We start from the raw sequence: 14,094 nt of genomic DNA on the forward strand, positions 1-14,094 counted from the left end.
GGCTCTGGGATTCCCCCAACCCCTCCCCTAATCCTCCCTCCATGGTGGATTCCTCCACCTTGTTGCTGTATTACAGTGCAAATTCAGTCAAGATTCTTTCTTTTCAAACAGATACCAAGCATAGAGTCCAGCATCTTATTGTCCAGATAAATTCAACAGTTTCTTGGAGGGACCATCTCTGGTCTGAAGGTAGAGCTGGCAGAATATGATCCTGATCAATTAAAAGCCCCAACATGACATCAACAGCAATTTATAACATTATGGAATTAATTGACATGGTATTGAGTAACCACAGACCCTGATTCTTAGTCTTAAAAGGGCTAGCACTAACTCATTGGATTGTTTCAGGATCCACAGCCAAGTACAGCATCTTCAGTAGTTCGTCCAGGCTAACAGATCGATGTGTTTCCTGATGGACTCATGAGCATGTCGGCGTTTTCTGGAGCCACGATAGAGTAGGGTTTGAGTTGATTTGTAAGGCTATTCAAAGATCCACAGTGTGCCCAGGGACAGTGACAGCTGTACCTCTGGATTCCCAGGAGGACAACACTGCTTCTTGACCAGACCCTAGAGTTCTGGCCTGAGATCCAAGGTTCTTTCAGGATCCACTGTGGGGTTAAAGTTGATAAGCTTGTCTTGGAGACTCAAAAGGCTTGTCTCTTTATAGGGTTTTGGCTGGGCAGAACTATTTGTCACCTGCAGCTGAGAGGGGCCAGGACTAAGATTTGGGGTTCTCTCAGGATCTGCTGTAGGAGTGAATCTTGCAAACTGTTTGCAGTGCCACAGATTGAGTAAATCTAGCAATTACTTATGTATTTGGGATGTTCCTAGTTTACGACAGAAAGGCTGGCTGGAATTGAGATTAGGGTCTCTTCAGGATCTGTTTTATAGCTGCAAAAATGGGTGTTTGTTAGTTCTGAAGAATAAAATTTTACACTATGTTGCTGTTTACAATTTTGTCTTTGCCAGAAATTTTGCTATGTTTGAAGTATAATCTATAACATATCTATTAAATTTCATTAATTATGCTGAAAGAATACCAACAAAATTAGGTCAGTTTAGTCTTCTAGTCTCCAGAAATTATTGTTATGTCTAACAGAAAAAAATGGTATAGCAATGAAAAAATACAAGGATGGAAGCTGACTTTGAAACCAGCACTGTGAATGAATTGCTTTGTGGTTCAATGTTTGTAACATGCATTTTCTTGGAGATAACTTATTTGAATAATCTTTATAACATCTGTTAAGTCTTTGTTCAGTTTTGCTTATAATTTGCTATTATAATTTTATATTTTAAGGGAACAAAAGTAACATGTGACCATATTATGTTTCTCTAGTGTATATCTAGGCTATAAAATTATCATATTATAAAATTTTCTAAACAGTAGGCCACTGTATGATGATTTCACATCTGCTTATTCAGCATAAAAACATAGTTTCAAATGCTGACAACAGCAGAATAATTTCAAGACTGTCATGAAGTATAAATTTTCAACAATTGAATTTAAAATGCATTTGTGCTGTTTTATCCTGAAGTACGATGCCACAAGGGAGATTTCAGAAAATGATCTCACAGAAAGTACATTTTAACACATTTATCATCTCAGAAATTATTAAAGTTACTATACAATGATAATTCTTTTTTTAAAAAACTCTGTAAGCGTAACTGTAACATAGTCTTGCTATAAAAGGTAAATAAAAGGCTTATCCAAGCTTTAAAATATCAATATATGTAATTTTAGTGAAGTCCTGTTTATTAGACAGTGTTAATATGAAACTATGGTGATAAATATTAAAAGATTTCATGATATATTCATTTTTTCTTTATGAAGTTACATATTACCAATATAGGTTAATATCCTTTTTTTTGTTTGATAATAGTTTTCTTTGTTTGTTTTACAGTTGTATACCGTGTCTGTATTTTTGTAGCTGTCATATCTTGTTTTCTGTAAACTTAAAGGAAAATTATGCAGATTTATTTAAATGCAGCATATGACACAAAATCCGTAATTTTGTATTAAAAATCTCGTCTAATAAAATGCCAGTTCTTAGAAATCTTTGAAGTACTGATAATTTTACATGTATGTGGATATGTCTATACTTACTTTATGTATCCATACATCAATATTTGGTTACTTAAGAGGAAGAGAGAAAGCGACAGAGGAGGCATTCTGGTTTTGTAGTTTTGTCTACAGTAACAAACTGGGTTGAGCTAAAACTGGGAACTGGGAACTCAATCCTGGTCTTCCATGTGTTTGCAGAAACACAATTCCTTGACCGATTCCCACTGCCTCCCCAAATCTGCAGGGATATAAAGCTGGATTAAAAGGCTTTGAATTGAATCCAGATACTCTGATGTGAGAGTTACGTTTTTGAACAACTAGATTAAATGCTCACCACTATAGTTATCTATTTTTTCCAAAGGTAGTGATAATCATTTAGTAAAAAGCTTGATGTTTTGATCAAAACAATATGTTTTCAGTGTTTTTAGGTTCCAACACAAGTTTGTTTGCTGTTAATTGTTTCATTTTGTTGTTCTCAGAAAAAAATACGATTTCAATCTTTTGTGTCTGTTAAGACTTATTTCCTGGTCTAGTATGTCTATCCTAGAGAATTTTTCATGTATTTGTAAAAAGAACAATTATCCTGTAAAAGTGTGAGAGAATGTTCTGTAGATATCAGTTAGGTCAGTTTGTTCTGTGGTGTAGATTTGCTCTGTTGTTTCCTTATTGACTGCTTTTTGTTGTTGTTAGGTTCATTGATGAAAGTATGATTTGAAATTTCTCCTTATTATTATTCTAGAGTTTATGTCTTCCTTTAGATCTATAATAATTGTTTTTAAGCCCGAATGCATGCCTTAGCTTTGCGTGTATACATATGTACGACAGCCACATCTTCATGTGAACTTAGCATGTAATGATTACATAATTACTTTCCTTGTTTCTTTTAACATTTTTTGTGTTAATGTCCATTTTATGTAATATAAGCATAGCGAATGCTGTTTTGATTTCCATTTGCATAGGTTATTTTTCTTTTATTAAATGGTTTGTATAAGGTGAATGGATTTCATGCATTTTACCGTACAAATATAGGAGCATAGTGGTTCTTCCAATTTTGCCACCTTGCTCATGCACCCTCATTCTTTTTGACTTTTTTCTTTTTCTCCTCTCCTTCCTTCTTTCCTCCTTGGTTCGATATATTCCAAGGCATTTACATTTTTTGCTGCTACCATGAATGACGTAGATATCAGTTCTTTTCAGCTGCTAAATTGTATATATGATCTTGTGCTCATTTTTATATTGTGCGTCTTCACCAAACTCTCAGGAGTTCCAGTAGTGTCTTAGTGAAATCTTGTTTTATTTCACATGCAAACGGGGATAATTTAACTTCTTCCTGTCCAGTTTGTATCCCTTTGTTGAGTTTTTCTTTTTTATTGGCTGTGGCTAGAATTTGCAGAACTCTGTTTAATAGAAGTTTTCTGGTTCTGCATCTTAGTGGAAATGCTTCTAGCTTTCCCCCATTCACTGTGATACTGGCTGTGGGTTTGTCAGCTCTTGCGTTGATTGTATTAATCAATGTGCTTCCCCCCGATCATAAAAGGGTGTTATACTTTATCAAATGCTTTCTGTGCATCTATTGAGATAATCATGTAGTCTTTATTTTTGATTTTATTTGTTTTTTTGAAGATTTATTTTTATTGGAAAGGCAGATGTACAGAGAGGAAGATCTTCTGTGTGATGGTTCACTCCCCAAGCGGCTGCAATGGCTGGAGCAGCTGAGCTGATCTGAAACCAGGAGCCTGTGGCTTCTTCAGGGGCTCCCACAGGGGTGCAGGGTCGCAAGGCTTTGGGTCATCCTTGATTGCTTTCCTAGGCCACAAGTAAGGAGCTGGATGGGAAGCGGGACCACCATGATTAGAACTGGCGCCCCTATGGGATCCTGGCGCGTTCAAGGCCGCTAGGCTATCACACCAAACACCTATTATTTAATTTTTAATGTGATGCATCCTATTAATTGATCTGCATATGTTAATTGATCCCTGTATGCCAGGGTTAAATCCAACATGTTCTATGTGTATGATGTTTCTGATATGTTTTTGAATTCAATTAGTTAGCATTTTGTTAAGAATTTTTGCATCTGTGTTCATCAGGGATATTGGTCTACTGGTCACATGAATCCAGCATAATCCTCTTGGCTCTATAGTCCATTCCCTACATTGCCACAGTCAGAGGGAGCAAGGATTCCGTGCTCCATCCTGCACTGTGCCTCATTCCTGTCAGTCTCAGGAAGTGGAGCAATTGCTCACCATTCCCGGGATCAGACCAGAGTCCAGTTACATCTCCATCACAGCAAACTGAGTCTGGTGCTTTGCATGGGAGAGGGAATAGAATCGGTTTGGCTTTATTCAATTAAGAAAAGTGGTCTGCCAGCTAGATCCTTCCCAGGTCAGCCTCACAGCCGTTGGTGACTGTGGAACTCTTCCTCAGTGAGAGTGCTGCTGATGCTGTGGCGCAGTGGCCTGAGCACCTGCCCAGGTGGCTGGCAGCCCAGGAGGCAGCAGTGTGCCTGTTTGCTCTCTTGCTGCCCCACTAAGTCTCCGTTCTGTTCTGTCATGTCCTTTCTCCATTGGAAGCAAGATTCTTCGTTTGTTTCTGTGATATTTTTATGTGGTTAAGGTTAGTGTATATTCACTGTTCAGCCATTTTGGATCCTTTTCAACTGTTTTTTTTATTTTTATTTCATTTTTACAAATGGAATGTTTTAGTCAGCCTTATGTTCAAGGTTTTTGGAAAGGCTACTGAACTGATCAGCATTGTTATTTAAAATATGTCGCTTCACTGGAATATGAATTGTTATGTAGAAATACTGAATGTGGAGAAATATGATATGTGATTATGTTGGTGCTAATAAGAAAAAGATTCATGGCTTTTGAAATGAAAGAAATGAAAGATGCAAAAAGAGATTACGCATGTAGAAATTAGAATGTGGTGGAAGTTTGGTATAAAGTGTGATATTTGTGCCCTGCATAGTTGGAACACTGCTCTTTAGGAAAAGGAATGCTTAATAAGAAATGAAATTTGGGTTCATAAATAAAAGGAATGTTTCATGTGCTATTTTGAAACAAATTGAGGATGATGTTAGAAGCTCATAAGAAAAGTATTTTAATACATAATATGTTGTCTTCTATTCTTACTATCAAGAGTAGGAATAGTGTAGGTTATAGTTATGTTAAGTGTATCATATTTGTCAACTATTCTCCATTACACAATCTCATTTAATTATCACATCTATCTTGAGAGCTAAGTGCTATTCTTTTTTCGGCAGATGAAGAAATTAAGCCAAGAGAGGTTAATAAATTTTCTAAGGTTACATAGTTATTGACTGTACTTGTGTCTTTGGAAGCTGAGCTACTTGACTAAAAAACTTTTGTTTTAATTAAACATTTCATTTGGAGAAATGCCAAGCCAAAAATGAGACTGAAAGAAGATTAAGAGAAGTATCTGCGGTAGACTTCAGGATACCTCTGAACTCTTTTAAAAAGAGTCTCACGAAGTTATAAGGAAGTTAATTTATTTCACTTTAAAAGTAGGTTACAGGTTGGATGTTGTAGCACCACACATTAAGCTTGCACCTGTCCACAAGTTTGGCTCTCTTCTACTGTGCTTGGGAAAGCAGCGAAGATGGAGGCAATAGTTGAACTTCTACCACTCACATGGAGACCTGCATGGAGTTCCTGACTCCCAGCCTAGGCCTGGCTCAATCTCAATGATATTGGTCATTTAGGGAATAAACTAGCAAGTACAAGGTCTTATCCCTGGGTCTCCCTCTCCTTCTGTCTATAACTGTGACTTTGATTTAAATAATGGATAAATCTTTTAAAATTATCAATTTATTACGGGATAGTATTGAGGTGCTGCAGGTGAAGCCCCCACTTGTAATGTTGGTGTCCCAGAGTCTTGGCTGATGATCTGCTTCTGATCTAGTTTCCTATGGATGTGCTTGGAAAGACTGCAGGAGCTGGGCCAGGGATTTGGGCCCCTGTCATCCATGTGAGAGAGGAGAAATGGAAGTACTAGCTCCTGGCTGTGGTGTGGCCCAGCGCTGGCTACTGCTTTCACTGATAAGAGAAACAGAAGATCTCTCTCTGCTTTTCAAATAACTAACTAAATCAGTCCTTTAAAATTAAGCTATAAAATTTGGTAACTGTGGTTTTGAGATAGCAAGAAAAAATAAAATGATATATAAATACAGAGCTAAAATAAATTCAGTAAAATATGTGCGTGTTTAACAATGTAGAAAACTCAGTTTCATGTTGGTTTTGATTTACAGCTTGTACATGCAGTGGCCATGCAAATATTTGTCATCTACACACTGGAAAATGTTTCTGTACAACTAAAGGAATAAAAGGTGATCAGTGCCAATTGTAAGTAAAATTGACTTTTTAGGACTTTCATACATTGAATTTGTGTTAAAGGGATAGTTTTATGGATTTTATTTTTCATATTTAATGAAAAATATTCTGATATTACAAGATATTTTAGTGCATCTTATAAAATCTTTAAAAATTAAACCTTTCAAAATGAAAATTTTGTGTAGGCCTTAAAACAGTACTAATAAGATTTGGTATGTTTTCTGTTTCAACAATGAGACAGTTTTATTTTTTATGGAAACCATATCTTATTTATCACATCTGTATTATCTTTATGATCTAGCTCCATATCTTATAAAATTAATTCATCCATGTCTTTTTTTTCATTTTCATAGTTTTTTCTGATAATTATATCCCTTTAACCTGGTGTGATTTATTTATTTCATGTTCCTCTTAATTCCATTTTTTTCTATATATAGGAACCCACTATTTTTGTTACTCCACATTCACTACTTTCATGAGTCATTTTTGTCTTTTTATGATTTAGTTATCATTATTTAAAGTATTCCCTACCTTCCAAAATTAACTTTAATATTAATGGTTTCAGGTTATTTAAATTATTTTTTTTCATCGTGTACCTGGAATTATTAAAATGTACTTTTTAGGTTTTATACTTTTTTAGGTTTTTTTTTTTTTAGGTTTTATATACTTTTTAGGTCTTGGCCATCAGGTGCTGCAGCCTGTCTTGGCCCAGCCCACACGCAGTCCCAACTTTTGCTGGTGGGTGCTGCAGCCTAGCACTGCCTAGCTTGCCCACATCCCAGGTTCATGACAACTGACAGGTGTGATAGCCTACCCCAACATAACCCACATTCAGTCCTGGCTTCTGTATATACCACTGTGCTAAGGTTTGCCTGACCCTGTGCTCTCCCCTCACTTGCCGAAAAGTGGAATTACATTGCCTGGCCTGACCAACACCCCAGGGTTGAACCACATGCTTACCAGCAGGAGCTACAGCCCACCAGGGAAGTTTCCCAAATTCTCCCTTCAGGCCCACTCCCAGACCCAGATCTCACATGTGCCAGCCAGTGGTGGGTCATTACCTGGCATAGTCTGCTCCTTCTGTCTTGGCCTTTGCATGAGCTAGTGGGTGTTACAGCCTGTCCTGACCTGCACTCTATTCTTGGGTGTGCCTGTGGGTTTTTCAGTCTGGACCAGCCTGGCCTATTCCCAACTTTAGCACCCATGAGTGCCACAGGGTTCCATGGTCATGCCTAGTTCAGCCTGTCAGCACCCTCAGCTCTTGAGCAAACCAGTGGGAATTGCAGTTTCACAGGGGTGAGCCTGCATATCCCCTACAGAAGCTTCCCCCAGACCTGGTTCGTTTGTGTGCTGGTTAGTTTCATGGCCCAGCATAACTGACCTGTCCTGTCTTCCCACACTCACCAGTGGGTATTGTGATCTAGCCCTGCCAGGTGAGCCCCCAAATCTAACTGTAGTGTGCATCAGTGGGTGGTGGCTGGTGGTGGTTGATGCTAACTAGCCCAGCTCAAGTCTTCCATGTGGACTGGTGCATTGGTCTGATCCAGAAAGGTCCTCCAGCTTCCCTCCTCCAAATCACTTGGTCTCAGCCCCCTCACTTTCCTATAAGACAATGGCCTTGTCGATGAATTCTCTCAGAAGACATTCCTCACGTGCAACAAAATCTTTGAGTGGTTCTCCCTCCGACACATTCCCTTATCCTCTTACCCAAGTAATTTACTATCTTTGTGCCTTGAAGCACATAGGTTCCCCAGCCCAGTCTTCCGAAGCCCAATCTTTAGGGGGATGGTGTGCTGGCTTGGAGCTCTGCTGACCCACTGTGATCTCAAGATCCTGGCTTTTGTGCTGGCCTGGAACCCTATTCTTCTGCCTGCCCAAGATCCAAGCACATTCACAGTTCCCCAAGTTCAGTCCACCATCCTACCATCGCCAGTATGCTAACCTAGCCAGAATGTTCTCCAGTCCCCTCCCCCTACCCTGCAAGGGACCAAGCACATGGCAAATTGCCCAGGCTTGCTTCACCTGCCAGGGAATGGGGTCCCAGGTCACCATGTCCCCCCATCCTCCTTACAAGTCCACACCCCCGGACCTTTTTTGTGCATCCATGAGTTTAAAAATTGAAAGTCAATTATATAGCAACATCAAAGATACAGTTAGTATAAACCTGCTCACTTCAGTGTTTATCTAAGATAATTAAGACCAGATTTGAACCAGACTTGAAACTGAAGAGTTAAGTATATTGCTGAGCTTGAGATGAAGAAAGAAATGGAATAATGTCTTATCAACATGAACAGAGCAAAGGCCAGGGTGCATTTTTGAAGTGATTCTATGGTGGTTTGCAAGGAATATGGTTTTGCACCTGAGTGAATGGTAAAGCTAGAAAGATCCTGGGTAAATTCAAACTCTTGAATGGCTATTCCATTAATGTGAAGAAGGGTAGAAATATAATTCTGAGGAATCAGATTGAAGTCTTGTCTCTGCCCAGATCTCTGTGTAAGAAAGCATTTTCCTGGGAGAATTGAAGGACAAATTAAATTCCAATGTAGTATCCACATGGTGAAGGAAGTCTCAAACTGACCCATCTGTTTTTGGAATGGTCTTTTTTTGAGTGAAACCTGTTAGTAGTTCTGAAAGTCTTGTTGTTGAGGTTCATTTATACAATTAAAAATTGTTACATGAGTTACATTAATCAGTATTTACTGCATTAAAAATTTTAAATGAGACATTTAAAACTATTTGATTATATGTAATAATTGTAATCTGTTAAATAGCACTTCATTGAGTAATAACTGCTTGATTAACTTCCTAAAATAAAAAAAACATAGCTAGAAGGGTGACATTACTTTAAACTTTTATAAATTCCTTTAGCACCTGGCTTACTGGCATAAGCTGGGTTGCTACATATGAGTATATGGTCTGTTTATGATGTTTTGGTTGCAATACTTTCAGAAAATCTGGCCCTACATAGATGTGCAAAATGAAAGCTTTTTTTTTACAACTCTTTTTATAGAATTGTGACTGTTTTGGTATTTTCCCAAAAATTGACATAATTGAGTAGCAGTATGTGATGTGCAGCAACATCAGTGAACTCATTATATTCTACTTTTGATCATTCATTCTGTATTGGATGCATGAAAGAGCCATTCAGAGTGTAATATTGACTCTATTCCTTTGTGTCTACTGTCTTTAAATCAACATCATTTTGAGATACTCAGTTTGCTGCGTCAAGGTAGCTGTAATTTGATCCTCTCTTTGTTGTAGAATATTTCATGCTGTGATTGCATGCTAGTGTATTTATTCATTATACTCTTTTTCCTAGTTAATAATTCCAGTTCATTTTTGTTGTTGAATTAGTATTTTTTGATTGTTTTTACATATGGCTCCTATCTCATAAATGCACATTTAATGTTGTGTGTAACTTGGATATGTGTGCGTGTATTTCCAACTTTGAAGGATTGAATCTTTTGTAAAAATGTTTGTGAAAAATTCTTCCAGAAATAATGGCTGTATACAGCATATATCTTTACTCTTAAATAATAGTAGGATTCCCATTATTGTGTATAATTATACTTTTACATTGAGGTACTTTTTTTTCTTACTTTTCCTTACTTGCAATGTCATGATATATTTATTATATATTAGAAAGTTAAGCTTGCAACAGTGAAATGAATAGTTATGCTATTAATAACTTGTGAACAAATGAGAGGAGGAGGATATTGGGAAGGAGAAGGGTGAGGAGGAAGAGGAGGAATGGTCCCCTAAGCTTATAAATTTGTGTCGTAGAAAAAATAAATTTTAAATAAATTCAAAAAATTCCCCTCCATCATAATTTTTCTAATTTTGTATTGCTACTAGCCATGTATTGGAGAACCAGTATATCCACAGGCTCATACGCTGAGCAACTTGCAGTTTTTTTCAAATGGTTTATTTAAATGAATGTCAGAGAGAATATGATTGATTGATTGATTCTGTTCTGTGAGAGTCCAAGTCAAGAACCAGTAATTTCATCTCAGTCTCCCACTGAGGCAGCAGGGATTCAAGCAGTTGAGCCATTATCTGCTGACTCCCAGACCTTGCTTGCAGGAAGCTAGACCGGATGTGCTGAGCAGCCTGGATTTTAACCAGGTACTCTGATATGGGATAAACACATTGTAAGTGGCAACTTGGCCCATGCCAGAATTCCACCTGTATTGCTGTTTTCAAATTTTGTCAAGCTGATAGCAAAGGATTGATACTGTGATGTAAATTTAAATCACTTTTTTCTTATTATGCGTGAAACTTTTTCTTTACATGCGTAAGAGCTACTTTTATACTTTTTAAAATAAATTGTTCATGTCTTTTGACAATTTTTATATAGAATGTTAAGGTTCCTTCTCCATGTTTTTAAAAGAGTTTACTAATATCATGGTTTTAGTCCTTTTTTTATGAAATCTGTACAAATATGTTGTCCCAATTTATCACATATTTTTGAATTTGCTAATGACTTTGTTTTGCCTTTGAACTCTTTTATGTGAAAAATTAAGAAATATTTTTAACTTAGTCTTCATGAAATCGCATTTTGGATTTTCTTGATGATTAGGAAGCATGTTGTTACCCCTTAATTAACCCATTTTTTTATCTAACGTGATATTTTTTGCATTTGCATTTTTTGTTTGCTTAAGGTTTTATTTATGCTGTATTTAATCTGATTTTGTACTTTTTCTATGGCTATATAGTTGCATAACAGTATTTCTTAAGACTGTCTTCAAACAGTCATTTTTTTATTAAAGATTTGTTTATTTTATTGGAAAGTCAGATATACAGAGAGGAAGAGAGACAGAGAGGAAGATCTTCCATCCAATGATTCACTCCCCAAGTGAGCCGCAACAGCAGGTGCTGTGCCGATCCGAAGCCGGGAAACAGGAACCTCTTCCAGGTCTCCCACGCGGGTGCAGGGTCCCAAAGCTTTGGGCTGTCCTTGGCTGCTTTCCCAGGCCACAAGCAGGGAGCTGGATGCAAGTGGAGCTGCCGGGATTAGAACCGGCGCCCATATGGGACCCGGGGGGTGGGGGGTTCAAGGTGAGGACTTTAGCCTCTAGGCCACGCCGCCGGGCCCTCAAGCAGTCATTTAAGGCATTAATTAAATCCTAAACTTTAATATATGATAACTAAACCTATTTCTAGGATTTCTTTTGCATATCTTAGGTGCTTGCAATTCTTTAAGTAATGCAAGGCATTGAAACCAATAATTGATACTTACATTCAACTCATAATTGTATATTTTGAAGATGGAAAACTCTAAATAATTACTAATACAAAATAATTTAGAGGTTGTATATTACAATTTATGGTTTTGAGTTGTAACAATTTAACTGAGAATATTTTTAAGACTAGTTTTTTAAAAATTTATTTTAAGGCAGATTTTATGGAAAGAGAAGGAGAGACAGTGAGAGAGGGCTCTCATTTACCAGTTTACACCCAAAATGGTCGCAATGGCCAGAGCTGAGTCCATCTGAAGTCGGGAGCCGGGAGCTTCTTCCAGGTCTCCCACATAGGTGCAAAGCCCCAAGGACTTGAGCCAACTCTACTGCTTTCCCAGGCCATCAGTAGGGTTCTGGGTGGGAAGTGGAGGGGTTAGGACAGGAGCTGGTATCCATATGGGATGCTGGTGTTCCCTGTGGAGCATTAGTGTGCTACCCCACCATTTTGGCCCCAAAATGTGTGAGAGAGGGCAAAAGAAATAGAGATTAATCTTCTGTTCTCTAGTTCACTTCCTGGCTTGCTGTAATAGCTGGGCTGGGCCATGCCAAAGCCAGGATGTGGGAGTCTGATCCAGCTCTTCCACTGTCAGTGACAGGGCCACAGACACTTGGCTCCTCTTCTGTTAGCAAGGAGTTGGATCAGCAGTGGAGCTTCTGGGATATCCCAGTCTCAGTGTTAATGTGCTGTGAAACAATGCTGGTCTCAAGCATGGAATTCTTATATAGAATGCCTTTGTAAAGCCTCTCAGTGTAATTTTTAACAATCTTGGGCTGATTCCTTGTTCTGTTAAAATCTCTGAGCTTGACAATTGAAAATTAGCAACAGTTACACACTAAATAAGATCATATAATTTTATTCTTCTGAGAAAATGCATGGTTTGGAGACAATAACATTTCTTCATTCTAGTGTTAAAGATATATACAGATACAATAATTTCAACTTAATATATGATTTAATTTTAATAAAGTATACATTATTAGAATAAAAGAAAAACAAGATTCCTAATTAGAGAACTGAGATTATACATTGGGTCTCTTTTTTTTCTATTTTTGAACTATGTCATCAACTAAGTATATTTGAAGTTTATTGTCATTTTTTAAAATTAGTGGTTTTTTTTAATTGCTTTGGTACTTTGAAATCATCCATTTCAGTGTGTAAGATATTCAGGGAGTCTTACACACAAAAATAGGGAATATTATTTTGAATATTTTTTCTCTGTAAATGGGAGCATTGAGATAGTCATTTATGACAAAGCAAGTTTATTTTTCACAATAGATAGAATTAGAATGTCATATATAAACGAGTCCTTCAGTGGTGTGTGTGTGTGTGTGTGTGTAGTGCTTGGCTTAGCAACGGTGGATATGGCAGTCTTTAAGGACAGAAGACAACTATGTCATGAATTTTAAACTTAGTATTTGGAGAATTGTAGAAAACAAAATGATTTTGTTTCAGAGTTAATTTAAGGGACTATCATGTTTCAGTATAGAATAAAACTTACTTCATTTTGTTGCATGAATACAAAAACTAACAAACACAAAAAACTCACTGAGCATGTAAGATAATTTTTTACCCGATTGTTCTAAGTGACTCATCTAACATGTATTATCTAGTATTTAGTAAATAATATATGTTAAATTATTCCTTGCTAATCAAATCTACTAAGGCTAAAGAGAGTTCATAGATTTGTCTTACCTCTGTAAATTTTAATGTAATTTAAATATTAACTCACCTTATGCAGTTATCTTGGGGTAGGTATATAGTTTTGCAGTATGTTCCATGCAATAGCATTATGTAAAAACATAGTGTTATATCTCTGTTTGACCTTGTCATGTTAGTTGCACTTTGGAAACAGAATGAAAAACGTGTATTCTAAAAATTCTGAAAAAGCAATGATTTTGTCCCCATTGCAGTAAGCATTTTGATACATTTATCTTCAGATTCATTAGTTAGAAGTCTCATATTCCATTTTTGAAATAATCTGCCTACATAAATTAAAATTCTGATCTTCTAAATTTAGTTCATATGCATCTATTTTATTTGATCTGACTGGTTAGAGAAATCTAAAGCTTTTCTGTATTAAACAACTTTAGAGACCTTTTTAAAATTTGATTTCATTTGAAAGAGTTAGAGAAAGAGGAGAGACAGCGAGAGTGAGTGCGAGCTTTCATTTGCTGCTTCACTCTACAAATGTGTGCAATGGTCAGGGCTGGGCCAGTCTGAAGTCAGGTGCTTCGTCTGTATCACCGATGTGGTTGAAGCGCCCAGGGGTTTGGGCCTTTCTCTGCTGGCTGCTTTCCCAGGCCTTAAACAGAGAACTGTATCCGAAGTTGAGCAGCAGGAGGAACACAAATTGTTGCCCAATGGGGATTCTAGCACCAGAGGTAGAGAGTTAATGTGCTACACCCCCATATAACACAATTATTACAATTACAGGCAATATAA

At 37.2% G+C, this 14,094-nt stretch overlaps 1 protein-coding gene across 2 annotated transcripts in view; it reads left to right on the forward strand.

Moving 5' to 3' along the window:
* Nucleotides 1–14,094, forward strand: part of ATRNL1 (attractin like 1) — a 558,159-nt gene that overhangs the window by 165,673 nt on the left and 378,392 nt on the right. For both annotated transcript variants that reach the window (XR_009246557.1, XM_058671950.1), the window contains exon 20: nucleotides 6,330–6,423. Coding sequence is in view for 1 of the 2 variants with exons in the window: in XM_058671950.1 (XP_058527933.1) it covers nucleotides 6,330–6,423 (94 nt within the window). In the remaining variant the exon portion in view is untranslated. The remainder of the gene's footprint in view (nucleotides 1–6,329; nucleotides 6,424–14,094) is intronic.

This window comes from Ochotona princeps, chromosome 13 (assembly GCF_030435755.1).
Source record: "Ochotona princeps isolate mOchPri1 chromosome 13, mOchPri1.hap1, whole genome shotgun sequence".
Taxonomy (NCBI): Eukaryota; Metazoa; Chordata; class Mammalia; order Lagomorpha; family Ochotonidae; genus Ochotona; species Ochotona princeps.